The sequence below is a fragment of the Pogona vitticeps genome, chromosome 2 (assembly GCF_051106095.1).
Source record: "Pogona vitticeps strain Pit_001003342236 chromosome 2, PviZW2.1, whole genome shotgun sequence".
NCBI classification, from domain to species: Eukaryota; Metazoa; Chordata; class Lepidosauria; order Squamata; family Agamidae; genus Pogona; species Pogona vitticeps.
In genome coordinates, this window is record NC_135784.1 from 104,553,762 (window position 1) to 104,568,484 (window position 14,723).

The following is a 14,723-nucleotide window of genomic DNA, read 5'->3' on the forward strand; positions in this document are numbered from 1 at the left end:
TTTGGCTAGCATGCAACTGCAAGATTTATTGTCATGAAAAACAAAAATAATTCAGCTTCTTGAAAAATACTTTCTTTTCTTCAGGTGTTCCATGTTGTTATATGTAGTGTCATCACTGTATATAACCCTTTACAAAGTTTTATAAGCAAAAAAGAGAAGAAAAACATCTGAGATACAAAATGATCAGGCTACTGTACAGAATAAGGCTTTGTATGCTCCAGTTTGAAACTGTTTGTTTGGATACATTCCATAAAACAGATCTTTGGAAATACAGATTATTGGTTTTTGAGAATCTCGCCCCATGCTTACCTGTGTCCCCCATTTCATTGGTAGAACATTTTTTATGTTCTACTTACTTGGGTTGTAGCTTTCATTTTAAATACAGCCTTGTTCTGTTCCTGTTTCTTAAAAAAGAAATGGCAGAAGATATACATAAAAACATTAATATTAATGTTAACAATATTAATGTAGTATTGGAATGTTCTTGTCTGACTAATTAAGCATTATATCACATGTAAAGTGTGGGTGAGTAGCTCTTTCAGTTTTTCATTTTTCCAGTGAATTTTGGGCAAAACTGTTTCTTGAACTTGCTATACATGACTTTCTGCAGGGTCAGACTGGAAGGGAAGAGGAAAGATGAGCACACAGAATATTTTTTTTTAAATTTAAACCCTCTGTACTTTGTCCTTCTTCTTTGTGGTCTCTGTGATTCATACGCATGGCTTCGTTCTGCGCCTAGGCAGACTTCTCCAGAATCTTCTGGAGCCTGACATAAATATGATTAAGCTCCACGCAGCAGCATAAACTGAAAAACTGTGCATATCGGTTTAAAAGAATAACACTCTATAACTAATTGCAAGCTATCAAGTCTATTCTGACTTACAATGACTTTTTCCAGGGTTTCCTAGTTCATAAAATACTCAGACATGGTTTGCCACCGTCTTCTTCTGGAGGCACCTTGGGTCTGTGCAGCTTGGCCAAGGCTACACTGGCTGGCTTTTCTCCTGAAAGCCACAGTGAGGGAATCAGTGTTCACGGTGTCTTCGCAGCTTAGGTACCCAGTTCACTGGCCTCTCCAGCCAGCACTTTTATTAGCAGTATAATTAACAATAGTGATAATCAAAGCCATTTATTGACGGTATGCTCTCCAATATAACAAAACAGTTTCTAAACGAATAAAATACATATCATTTATAGCTGCATATTAAGTATGGAGAACAATTAAAGCCCAGCTGAGATTCAGCATCTAATGATCAGGGAGTACCTGCAAAAGATGAGTGCATAGAAGTTTGAGCATGCCTATTGCAATAAGCTGGAAGAGTTATCTGCTCTTAAGGAGAAACAGTTGCTTTTTTCTAGATGATGGGGATGCTTTTCCAAGCAGTATTCATGCTATGCAGTTTGATTTGTTCCCCAGGTTGGTCCCACATCCATGTACATTCTGTGCTGTAATACTGTGCTCGAACATAACCTGGCAAACAGTACACACTCCTGGGGTTCTCAAATCTATGGAGTTCTCGGAAGCTTATTGAAGGGTTATTGATGAGGAAATCTGCAGTGGAAGAAAACTTGTTCCAAATATTTCATATCTGTTTTCTTACCATTAGTGAACGCTGTTATGATCAAATGATCAGTGTTAAATTCAGTAAACAAAAAACTCTTGGCTCCCTCAGTTTCTTAATGTGTCTGTTTCAGAACTGTTTTATGAAAGGAATAGCCCATCTTGTCATTTAGCTATTCTCAGGCGTAATGTTGCTTAGATGATGTTCATTTTTCTCCTGTGTTATCATCTGAATTCAGGTACAGAATTATTAGGAACACAGCAAGCCACCAAGGTTTTACTGGAAGATAACTGCTTTGTGTTGGTTTCTCCTGTAAAAATAACTGTGATTCCTAGTGTGCATCTCGCAGACCTGTCATACCTTAGTCTGTATCTATATAGAAGCTTGAAGACAGGATGGCCTGCCATGCTCTGGTCCATGGGGTCACAAAGAGTTGGACACGACTAAACAACAAACAACAATTTAGAAGCTTAGTGTTGGCCTGTTTTATCTGGGTCAAATATCACACTGCAGCTAAGCTGCCTCATTTACCTGATTATTGCAATTTCTATCATTCCATCATTTTAAACAGTGTTTTTTATTTTTTATGTTTTTATTCACTTTATGTAATTACATTCTTTAACTGTAAGCCCCCTTGAGGATAATTTGTGGCACCAAGGCAAGGGCTACATTGAATAAACAAACAAACAAACAAATAAATTGTCAAGGTTTAGTTTTTATCATTTAAGCATGTTACATTTATAACATAACTTTATGAAGATAAAGCTTGATCATTTTGTTTCTTCTTTCTTTTTATATTCAGTACCTTTATGTATTTATATGGGTCATATGAGTGCAATAAGTTTTATTTTAATGTTTAATGCCAAGCAGTGACAGAATTTCATAAGGAAAATCTGGCGCTTCTGATAAAATCACTGTACAATCTGTGGGTAAGCATCTGTTTTTTTTCCTACCCACATTTGGAGAAAGAGGAACGTGGAAAGCCAACGCTTGCAGCATTCTAGCTCATACTCAATGCACTGACCAATCTGGCCATAGTATATGGTATGGAAAATAACAGATTTCTATACAGCTTGGCAGATTTCTCTTCTCTTTATTCCAGCACATTGTTTCATGCTGCTGTAAAATATCTTGGGAGGAACACCTGGAATCTTGGCAAGACTTTCTGTGGTTGTTCTTTAGAGGCTTCAGAATCATTGACCGTTCAAGTACAAGCACTAGCAAGTAGAACTGGTTGACCACTTGACCTTCATTAGACATTGTTGAAGTTGTCCAGGGATGATCCAAAGCATCTCTCTGGCCCATCAAAGTGTAATATAAGCAACCTGACACATGGCATATGGGAGTGCTTTTCTTAAAAACAGAAGTCTGGTCCCACTTGGATATATGGACCAAGCTGTCTCATTATTTGCATCCTTATCCAAGCTAGTATTCTTCTCTAAATCTTGTAATGATGCTTGCTATATTTCATAGACCTAGGGCATTTAAGGAGAGTGAAATACGGTATTTAAGGAATGGTTTTATCAGTTCCACACCCCCAGTGAGTTTCCATGGCTGAACAGGGATTTGAACCCTCTTATCCAGAGTCCTAGTCTGTTACTCTATCCATACTGGGTATCCCAGATATAGTAACATTTGTTAAAATAGGCTAATGGAAACTCCAGTGATTTTATTTAAGAACTTAAAATTAGGTGTGCTTAGATGATGGCATGATTTGTTTATAAACGAATGCTGGCTTTCAAACAAAGCATTTTATTTACCATTTCATAACCAGACATTATTTTGCAGAACTGATGGCAAAAGCTAGTTGCAGTGGCTTTGCTTCACTAGGCAATGTGACTCATCACAGTAAGATACTTACGGAAGACTGGGCTGACATGCAAGCCAGACATTAAGTGGATTCCCCAATCTACCCTACATCTAACAAGACCTGAGCTTTGGAAGAGTATTGTCTCAGCATTTTTTTTTCAGTCCACAATATGGGAGTACTAATATTGACCAACCTGCTTGTAAAGTCTGCTTGTTAAAATGCACAGTCATGCTGATCGGTTACTGAGGAAAGGGCAAACAAAACTGGCATAGTCCCAACGTCTTCATGAGTGCATATTTGAGCTTGCCCCAAGGTATGTGAAGCACCTTCAATAGTCTGAAATGTTACTTGAACACCAGGGCCAGAATCCTGTTAGGGTGGAAAATCACACGCACCTTTCGTTTGTGTGCCTGGTCCCGAACTAGCTGAGAGATTTGTCATGCAGAGGGCGGAACTGCCGAAGATGAAAACTTGCTGTGCAATTCCTTTATACACATAGTTGTTATTAATATAATACTGACCTGCATATATTACCAAGGGCTTACAGAATAAACCAGACAACAAAAGAATAACTCGCTGTGGCCATAGCAAGAGGGTGAAGGGTTTGGTGTTACAGAATCTATCTTGTGTGTTACTGAACTGTGAGATACATGGTCTGGAGCCAGGTGCAAGAACCACACACTTTGAATATGAAGGATCTCAATGTCTTTGAGCAGCTCTTTTACTTTGTTTGCTCTGAGTACCCAGACTGACTAAGCACACAGTCCATCCACCCCAAAATCTGTTTCTAGAAAAGCTTTGGACAATTGCATCAGGAATTATATATTAATGTTAGTTTGTAGACTTTTGTGACTTACATGGGATTGAAGAACCTCATGTTTAGCTTCCTGTAGAAAGAGAAGCCATTCCAGTAGGTTTTGACTTATTCAGACTTACTCTTTGTACACCTCTGTGTGTGATAGAGGCAGAGGCGTGTCCAGTGCTTTAAGTATTAACTGTTCTTGCAATCAGTGTGGAGGAAACTGACAGAAGGATTAGAAAGGGCAACAGAGGAGGTGAAAGAAGGTAGAGGGAAGAGAGAAACTTCACAGCAAGGCAGGCTTCTTAAAGGGGTATACATTACCTTGCGGGCACTTCTCTAAGCCTTGTGATCAGTGGCAGAAATGGAGGCATCACAAAACTGGTATTTAGAAAAAATTCCTGAATATTTTCTCCTGCTTAGTGCGTGTAGTGCTGCAACTAAAGGATGCCCTTAATCTGGTTTCATGTAGAATCAGAAGCATCAGTGGTTTAAATGTTTGCTGTGTATCAGAAGATCACCATAAAGTAGAAAGGAGACTGACAGAGAGACATGCAGGAGATGACTATGGACAATAGTGGCAAGATGAATGTCCAGAACCGTTAAACATAGTAGTCTTTTGTTTTATTCGATCTTGTTTTTATGCATGTATTGCTAGTCATGCTCATCAGTACAAACACATGAAATGTAATACTTCCCCCCCCCCCCAAACAATAAGCCAGTAACTATGTTCTGTTTGGGGAAATAACTGTGCCTCTTTTCCATTGTCTTTCTCACCCTCTCCCCTCAAATAGGCATATCAATAATTGGTGAAAACCAATAGCATTAGTAAGTTCTCCCAGCCCTTGCTTTATTGAATCTGGTATGCTATATCTGTAGTTTGTCAAACTCAGCCCAGTATTCGTGTTAGGCAGTATGTAATAAATCTGTGAAAGTGTACACTTTCATTAATTATACCAAATCTGCAGCTCAAGTAATTAAGTAAATCTACCTGTTTTTCTGGTAGTATGTAAAATAAATTTCGCCCCTTGTCTCAATAATCTGTTATAGTGTTGTAAAGTGCAATTTAAGTTGGTTATGCTACATAACTTTTCTGTTTTTGCTTCTTTTGTACCTTTTGAAATTGGTGGTGGAGTTAGTATCTGCCAGTTCCCTGAACCTGATCTAAAATGTTCTGTATATGCTCAGAGGCACTCAGAATATTTATGATTAAGAATCTGCCCTCCTTGATTCACTGATTTTCTTTGTAAACACTCTATAATATGGATAATTGTCACTTGATTGGAATAAATATATCATTCCTTTTAAAGCCAGTTTCTTTATTTAACAATTTAAAACTCTAGGATCTATTTTTGTCCATTTGTTCATTTTGGTAATCTAGGTTTAATGAAAGTAATTTTTCTTAGCTAGTGCTAAACAAATAGGATTCAGAAATTTTTCGTGATCTACTGAAAATTTCCCAAAGGTCTACTAATAGATCCCAATCTGCTCTCTCTTCATGTCTGCCTGATACTTTTACCAAACAAAGGGGCATTGCACAACTTTCTCCTTCAAATAGTTCTGGGTGTTTTGTATGGTTGTTAAGAAACAGTCTTTAGTCTGATATCTGTCTTGATGTGGCATTTTTCTTTAGAGAGACTAAGTAATGTTTGCATTTCTTCCTACATTTTTTCCTTATCACTACCTTTATTTTCTATTCCCAGATTAAATTATTTTTGTTGTAAAGTGTGGTAAGATACAAACAGCGTATTGAGGCTTAACCAACCATATTATTGCAGCTGTTAATCAGAATGTATTCTGAATACAGTGGTGCCTCCCAAGACAAATGCCTCGCAGGACAAAAAACCCGCGAGACGAATGGTTTTGGCAATGGGGTTGATGGCTCGCAAGACAAATGTTCCTATGGCCGTGCTTCGCAAGAAGAATGTTTTCCAATTTTTTGTTCCTGCCTCATGTTTGCTGACTTTTAAATGTTTTTCTATGATGTTTAAAAAGTTAAAGTTTTTTGATTGAAATTTTTAAAATCATCTGCACAATATGTATGGCTTTAAAGAGCTTTTAATAAACTCTTTGTAAACCAAATTTGACTTTGTTCTGACTTTTTTTGCCCATAGGAACGCATTAATTAGATTTCAATGCATTCCTATGGGAAAACACGTTTCGCAAGATGGATTTTTCGCAAGACAACATTAACTGCGGAACGAATTAAATTTGTCTTGCGAGGCACCACTGTATAAAGATCTGTTTCTTCCCTGATTTTTTGTACCCTTGCATGATTTGTAGGCCTGATAAACGAAGAATTTGACACTTGTGCACTCAAAATTTTTTACTATCATATTTATAAATAGCACTGTTAGTGATTAAAGAGGTCCTAGTCAATAAGTTTTAGTTGATTAATATACTGTATTTATATTTTGAAAAAGGTGTATATGACTAAAAGCAATAATTCTGAGGTAACAGATGCATATGCAAAAGATAGTACCTGGATGTCTTTTAGTAAATATAATCTAACAATTGATATTTTCTTCTCTGCGTGAGAAAATTGATAAATATCTGCCATCCCTGTTTTTTGTTAGTGCTTGTATTAAAAGGAATGTCTGTAAATGGTCAAATATTTATTTTTAATCTTCTACAAATAATGGCACATTTAGAACTAATCAAATATGTTTCTGAAAATCAGTTAAATCTAATAATATTGATAAAATTATTGTGTTCATGGAGTGAATGGGAAAAATATTTCCACCCTCACTAGCAATTAATACTTAAAAGTTGGAGTTAACCAATGAAGCTGATTTGGGATAGGTTCAAGGATGAATGCAGTGAACTAGTTCTTCACCAAATTTATCGTGAACTTGTGGAATTCACAAGGTTTGTTGGTAACTGATAGATTTTATAAAAGAGTTATACAGAATTCTTAGACATTTTGCAGAAGGTACACCCGTATTTTATTCCTAGTTGAGGCATTTAAGTGGAGCCTCTGTACATGCTAGCTGTAAAGAGCTAGAGACAAATGAAATCACCACTACATTCATGCTGTGCTAGCATGACTGAGAGCAACGCAAGGAAAGCTGTGTCTCATACAGTGCGGGACTCCAGCCAGTATAGTTGGAGGCGATGGGAATGAACATCTAAGGAAACAGAGGTTTCCCACCCCCAGGTTAAAGGAATGAGAATATGGCTAGCTGTGTTGAAAACATAATTATGGACTAGCTGCACCTTGTTAGATCTTGCAAAGGCAAGCCTGTAATTTTCTTACAGATGTTGAAATACATTGTCAGTAATGCTACAGCTGTGTTGGATAATCCCATCTGAAATATTTGATTTATTCACTCTAATCTTGTTTTAAGGTTAGTCTAATTTTGGTCCATGCAATAGGTCAGATGACATTCTTTGAAAGATTGTATTCGTTTTTCAAAATGCAATAAAATATTTTGGGTAAATTTAAAAATTAGAGTTAAGATGCTAACCCACACTCCTTGTTTTGAACAGGCACAGAAATTCTTGGCAAATCAATTCGTATTATATTCTCTACATTAGGAGTTTGCATATTTTTTGCAATTGGCTACATGTTGCTGCCACTATTTGCTTACTTCATCAGAGACTGGCGGATGCTGCTACTGGCTCTTACTGCACCTGGGGTGTGCTGCGTTCCGCTGTGGTGGTGAGTTTAACTGTTCTGAAAGGCGTTCAGCTTCAGAGAAGTCTCCTCTGTAGCTGATAACCTTCCACTTGCCTTGTTTATATAACCAGCTGGAAATTCTACAGCCCTTGGTTGCTGTGGATAGACATTCCCCCCCCCTCACCGAATAGCGTTTTGCTTGTGAAGAACAGAGAATTGTCTTGAATGTCAAACATCTTAAACGAATTATTTTTCATCCTAAGCACAACTGACTCTAGTATTTTGGTTGAGCACATCCTGTGCTAGCTCATAATGTTCTTTAGAAAATCTTTCTGGGTTATCTTATCCTTTTACCTCCAACTTTTAAAAAAATTGCTTTCCTTTGCTGGAGTCTCAGCCAGTGCTCTGTGAGATTTCTGTAGACCTTTCCCTTTCTTAACCTTCTTCAATCTCCATTTCCTTTCTGGATGCAGCTACAATTTTTCTTGACAGGTCAAACATACAGTGCAGAGTGTGCACTTTAAAAAAAAAGAAGCAAACATAGAAAAGCAGTTGTGATTAAAATCTGCCTGATGCTCTTCGTCTGGTTCAGATTACACTATTTCAGTTGTACATCTGCTATATCTTGGATATGTAGAGGATCTGCATAACAGTGTTATTGACAGATTTGGTGGCTCTACGCACATATAGGAATATTGTAGGACATTGTAATTTTTTTTCTGTAGGAATAGATCTGCAGTAAAACTATTGAATGATCTAATGATTTCTGTTAAAGAAACAGACTTAATACTGTATAAATAAAATCAGGAAATCACTGAAGAAACATAACACTTCTTTTCTTCTTAAAATAGGAGTTTTATTTCACTGCTAGGTCCTTCTCTGTTTGGACTCAGTTGGATATCTGATTCTGAGTTTCTCCAGATTGGCCTTTTAAAATAACGCTGGCACTATAGTCTCATTTGCGTGTTACGTACATGCTAGGCATGAAGCATGAGTGATTAGGGCTTTCGAGGAGGAAGGTGAGTTTTGTAATGCTCCACTGCATTTTTGGAAGTTATTTTGGACTGAAATAATTATTCAGAGTGGACCAGAATATAAAGATATTTAATAAATCATACTGAATGAGGCTGTGCCCTAAAAATCCTTGACAAACCACCTGCCGCACCTTATGAACTGAATGGATTCCTGTTAAAATATTTTTTTCTTGCAGAAATAGATATATTTTATTAATATGAATATATCTTTCTCAGTGTATATGGGAGCTACATATTTTAGAATGTTTTTAGAAATTATTGTCCAGTTATAAATGTAAATTATTCCTTCTGCCTCAGCAATATAATATTTTAGTCTACTGAAAATTTATGCATTGCATTCACTTCTCCACCCCTCTTCTTTAAACCTCTATCATTTCCTTACTTTGGTATCTCAAAAAAAAAATAGAATTTATGTTTGATTCTCATGCGTGTTTTGTACTCTGCCTGCCTGTCACTTTTCCAGAATATTATAAGATGTCACATTGGAGATAACTGATATCAGAAATGTGCCATGGGCTGACTTGACCTGGTGAAATGCCACAGAGTTTTAGCCTTTATAGATAAAATATTATCTCTATAGAATAAATATAACTGATAATTCAAACCAAAACCCTGACAGTTACCACATGCACTTTTTTCATTTACTTATCCCTTCTTATTTTCTGCCTCTTCATTCTTTTAAACCCTGAGTGGCTGAGTTTATAGCAAACCTTTGTCCATATAATTCAGCAGTTACAAACTAAGGGAACACCTTTTTTGCAAAGGTTGTTACATGTATTTTAGCAAGGTACATTTTTATTTCCTTGTTCTGGGACCAAATAATGTAAAATTTAAGGAAGTGGGTAACAATAAATTGACACCCAGCTCTGGTACTGAAGCTATTTTGTGGATCAGAAGAGAAATACTCATCCCATTACAGAGTGGTTATTTAATTGGGAGGGTGTCACCTGATGGAGAGGTGATTGTTTGTTTGTGTTAATAACAAGGTAGAAGACATCAGTGATTTACCAGTAGGCTTTGACTTTTTGTGGCCATATTATTAGTGCAGGCAGGACAAAGTACTTCCCATCCTCATTTTGTTCTCTGCTTTCGCTGTACTAATCCCTCGTGTTCTCCTATTCCTATTCCTAATTCTGTCCCATTTTGTACTTGTCCAACCCTTATTAACTCCCACATGAATGTGCACCCCGTCCCCCACCTTTCTATCTCAACCACTCTTGGTACTTTATTTCTTCTGCCCTACAGTTGCACAAAGTTTCTTTATGTCTTTCAAATATTAATACAAATTTAGGTTACAGTATTTAAATTGTCATTTAACTCACTTCTGGCTGGTTATGTGGTTTCTGTATGCAAAGAGAACAAAATGTGTACAATATTAAAAATATGCTAGTGTGTTCCATGACTTGGTGAAGTAGCATAAAGGGGTGAAGACCTATTACACTTATCTTGTTCAGAGGATCACCAACTCTGTGCAGTAAATTATTCCTGACCCTACAGTGTGCCCATGTCTTTTCATACAGAGCTGAATTCTCTAGATACTGAGATGGAAAAGTCTTTTAAAATCTGATTTATAGTCTTTAAATAATATTTTTTAATTTTTGAATATTATAGTTTTAAACTTTAATTGGCTTGTTTTTAATTAATTTTGGATTTTCAATATTTTTTGTACGCTGCTTTGGGTTACCACCTAATAGAAAAGGGCAGGACAAAATTAAACAAATGATCTCTAACAAAGTAGCTTCCCTTTTAATGGTAAAATGCTCAAGGAATTTTTTTAAAGCTCTAGGGAATTTTAATTATTAATAAAATGCCCCATTCTTGCTATTTTGTGGCTTTTTTCTTTTCTGTTAGATAAATAAAACCTGGCCCATGTTTTGTCTGTGGGGGCAAGAGAGCTCGCTAAGAAATGTCCACCTGAGTACTTTTGAGGGGTGAATGCTGAGCACTCCAGGCTATTATAGGAAACAAGATGGTACTGGGAACCCCTTATGCCTCTGCTCAGTATCATTTCTTTTGTTCAGTTAATGAACCCAAACAGATGCTCCTTGGAAGAGCAAATATTGGGGTGCTGAATGGGGGCCTGCTGCTTTACTTGTGGCACACATGTGGGCATACATGCTAAGGGTGGGTTGGATAAACAGGGCTAGTATACCGTGGGATGGTCTCAGTGTCCTGAACAGGAAAAGATCTGTCCCATGGAATAAAGCTCCAGTGCACTTTTATGGGCTGTCTTATTGGAAAATTAATGCTATTTGAAATACAATCTGTATCTAAATATTAAAATACTTAATCAACTGATCAACTAACCAAGATTGCAACTGCAGATTTCTCTTTCTTCAGACAGAAATGTCATCATACTTCTTCTGCAAACACATATACACTTGCTGGGAATTAGTCTCCCAGAGCTCAGTGGGAGATGTCCGGGAGGCAGTGGAAGACAGGAGGGCCTGGCGTGCTCTGGTCCATGGGGTCACGAAGAGTCAGACATGACTTAACGACTAAACAACAAACATATGTCCAATGCTATGTGTAATAATGCTGCTTTGAATATTTGCTTTTAACTAATGTTTATGTAGTAGTTGTTAGCTGCCTTGGAGGCCATTTTGATTGAAGGGTGGCCTTTAACTTAAGAAAGAATGGAAACTTTGGTTCGTCTATATTTCACCTTGAAATATGGCAGTGAGAAGGTACTGTATTCGACAAAAGCCATTGATCTGAAGAACAGACTAAAGTGTACTTGTGGGGAATTGTATTTTGCTTTAACAATAATGGGGGAATACGTCCTGCTTTTAAAAGTATGCTAATGAAATATTCTCATAGCAGTAGAAAGAAAAGAATTGCACCACAGCTGTTATTAATCCAAGTCTTCGGCACCCACTTCCAGACTCTGGATGAGGAACAGGCCAGGTTAAAAGTTCCTGTGCTTGGCGGGTGAATATTTAGTATAAAAGATTGGTGGTACAGTCTTCTGTCCCTCAGGCAATTAATGGCCCTTGGAGTATCAGGTAAGGTGCAAGCCCTACCTTGGTGCAGATACATCCTTTGTGTAGCAGAGCCCTGCCATAAAAGGAAAAGTGTGAAAGGCTAATCAAGCAGTGCTGATGATGACTGTTATAATACAAGTTAGATTCAGGTTACAGTGTTGTCCTAGCATGAAGGAGATGAACTGGCTGTTGTACCAGCATGATGATATTAGTGGTCCAAGTAGTCCTAATGAAGCATCTCTAAATATTCCAGCTGTATGTAACCAACATTATTGGAGTGAAAATTATACCCTTTTGTTGCCAAAACCTTCAGTAAACTAAGTCAAAATGAAATCCTGACACGTTGCCATGGACATTCTATATTCTTAATCTTTGTCATAAAGGAATTAACACTTAATTGAATTCTTACTATTGAAACAAAAGTTATTTATTACAGAATAGGTATTTCTTTGAAGACGAGGTTGTATAATTTCCTGATGCTTTTACAGTACAACCATTTCTCCTGATGAAGAAAACAAAACCACCTCTTAAAATGAAAAGTTTTAAAAATTGCAATAAAGAATGAGAGACATGTACTAGTGTGAATCCTAAATGGAGGGGAGGCACTTGGATTCTGCCTGTTAACCAGTCATGTCTACAAGATAGCACAGAAGATATTTGCCCCTAATGTAACTCAGAGCCTATCCAGATGGGTATATAGCTTGCTGTTTGGTTCCCTTTTCTTGTGGTTTGGTTTGAATCAAATTGAAGTGTCCCCGTGTGTTTTGACTCCATCCCTCCTCTTTTTTGGAACTGCCGCACTCCTTTTGGCCCAGCCCTAGGACTTCTGCACAATTTAGCATACTCCTAAGCCATTATGTAGCCTTTGTATATAGTTATTTCACACCCACATTGAGCTATGGGCAGTGTTACCTGAAATAACAACCCTGTGACTTAACAAGTGGGTTGTGATGTTTTAATGGACAGCGAGAAATCCTGTATTTTCATTTCTCTACCCCTTTATTTTTTAAAATATTTCCCTATTATTGCCTCACTATACTAGATAATTGGGATTCATTGGTGATGTTATGTGTACAACGCTAGGTAGATGCATTGCTGTTTTGCTATCTCACTTTATATAACAAAATAAAAAGTTAATAGCCCTGCTGAATGACAGCCATGTGAAAAGGCAGGGAAGGGGCTACGTTAGCCCTCATTCTCCCTCCCCCCCATTCATCAACAGATGACAGCATCTCTCCCCCCCCTTTTTTTCGGTTTAGTAGTTGCTTGAGGGGGGAAGGAGATGTGTGAAAAGTACATAAAAGCATCTGGATTGGAGGCTGACTTCCCTCACATAGACCCTTTCCTGAAGAGTCACCTACGCAGGCTTTTAGAGCTCACTGGTGTGACTCCTGCCAATTCCTCACTGCCTGGGATCCACCCACACCAGGCAGTGCAGCCCCAGCAGAATCCCGGCTGAGGAGAAAGACAGGAAAAGGGGGGGGGGAAGGGCACCACCACGAGTTTGCCATGCTGCTGCTTCTGCTGGTGCCGCCTCCTAACTTATGCATAAATTGGCTAAATTATACATGCGAGTAAATCAGGAATCCAAACCCTTCTCATGAGAGAATAGGTATCTACGGTATGAACAGAAGGATAATTCAAATGAGAGATAAGATCCATCACACTGAAGCTAAGAGCACTTTAAGCATGAACCAGACCGCTCCAAATTCTCCATCTGGACACGCCCTCAGTCATTTATCCCATTAGATTGTGCTTAGCTGGCAGTTTTCAGAATTTGCCTAAGTACTGGGAGTACTGCAATGCTTTTAGGTCATCTTTCTTTTTTTAAGTCTGAAATAGTTCCTGTTTTGGATTTTGGAAATAGTTCCTCAGTTTTGGAAATAGTTCCTCAGATTTGCAAGGCTCATTAAGCAGTATAAAATGTCAAAACAATCTCTTTCTCTAAACTGCTGGAAAAGTAAGTTTATCCACCAATTTATAAGCAGCATTGGTGTAAGCATTGTGCCTGAAGTGTTTTTTGAAAAGTTGCTTTATGATGTTAAGGAGGCTTGAAGTTCTATTGCATTTATAGATGCTTCTAATGCTGGATCAGAGCCATCACTACATTAGATTGTAGATGTGCACAGCCTTAGCTATGGCTGATGGTACATTAAACTTGCTGGAAACCTAAGCATACTTACTTGGAACTACATTTCACTGAAAAATTATTGACATCCAGGCAAATGTAAGTTCCATTTTAGATATTTAACTCTCCCTTGTTGATGTATTCAATTTACATCTAAAGCCTTGATGTATTCTATATATCTGCAGAAGAATGGTTTCATCATTGTTGTTTTGCTTCAATAATAAACAAGGAACATATTTGTTTATTTGCCAAGATCCTATTGCAGAGTTTTCTTGAACACAGCTCAAGGTTGGGCCTGAGGCACTTGTGCTACAACAAGGTGAAGGTGCTGTCCTTGAAGTAGTTCTGTTAATCACATTGTACAACTGGTTATGCTGGGGACGCACAGCTGGTTGTGCAACTCCTTGTTGCCAGGTGTAATGCCTAGAATATTTACGCAAGCATTAATCTTATATTGCACCAGCATGAACAGGGTATTTGGCCATTATTTTATTAAGATTTTTGATCCATTTAACCTATTATTAGAAAGAAAAGTATATATAGCCCATCTACCTGGGTTTAGAGGATTTGCACACATGAATAAATATCAAACAATTTCTTTTTCATCAGACATCAAATATTGCTACCTCAAGGCCAGACTAGCTCATATAGCAACATGTATTTATTCAGATTTGCCACATTTTCACAGAAAATGGAGAAAGTATAGTTTTCATAAAGAGTATAAGTAATATCACTGAAACATTCCCCTTCCTCACTGTATTTTGTTGCTTTGCTCTGAGATTGTTTC

The 14,723-nt window shown here is 37.5% G+C and overlaps 1 protein-coding gene across 1 annotated transcript in view; it reads left to right on the plus strand.

Annotated features, from left to right (window-relative positions):
* LOC110086691 (solute carrier family 22 member 4) overlaps positions 1-14,723 on the plus strand; it is a 60,803-nt gene that overhangs the window by 22,702 nt on the left and 23,378 nt on the right. The window contains exon 4 of the mRNA XM_072990191.2: positions 7,661-7,832. Coding sequence (XP_072846292.2) covers positions 7,661-7,832 — 172 coding nt within the window. The remainder of the gene's footprint in view (positions 1-7,660; positions 7,833-14,723) is intronic.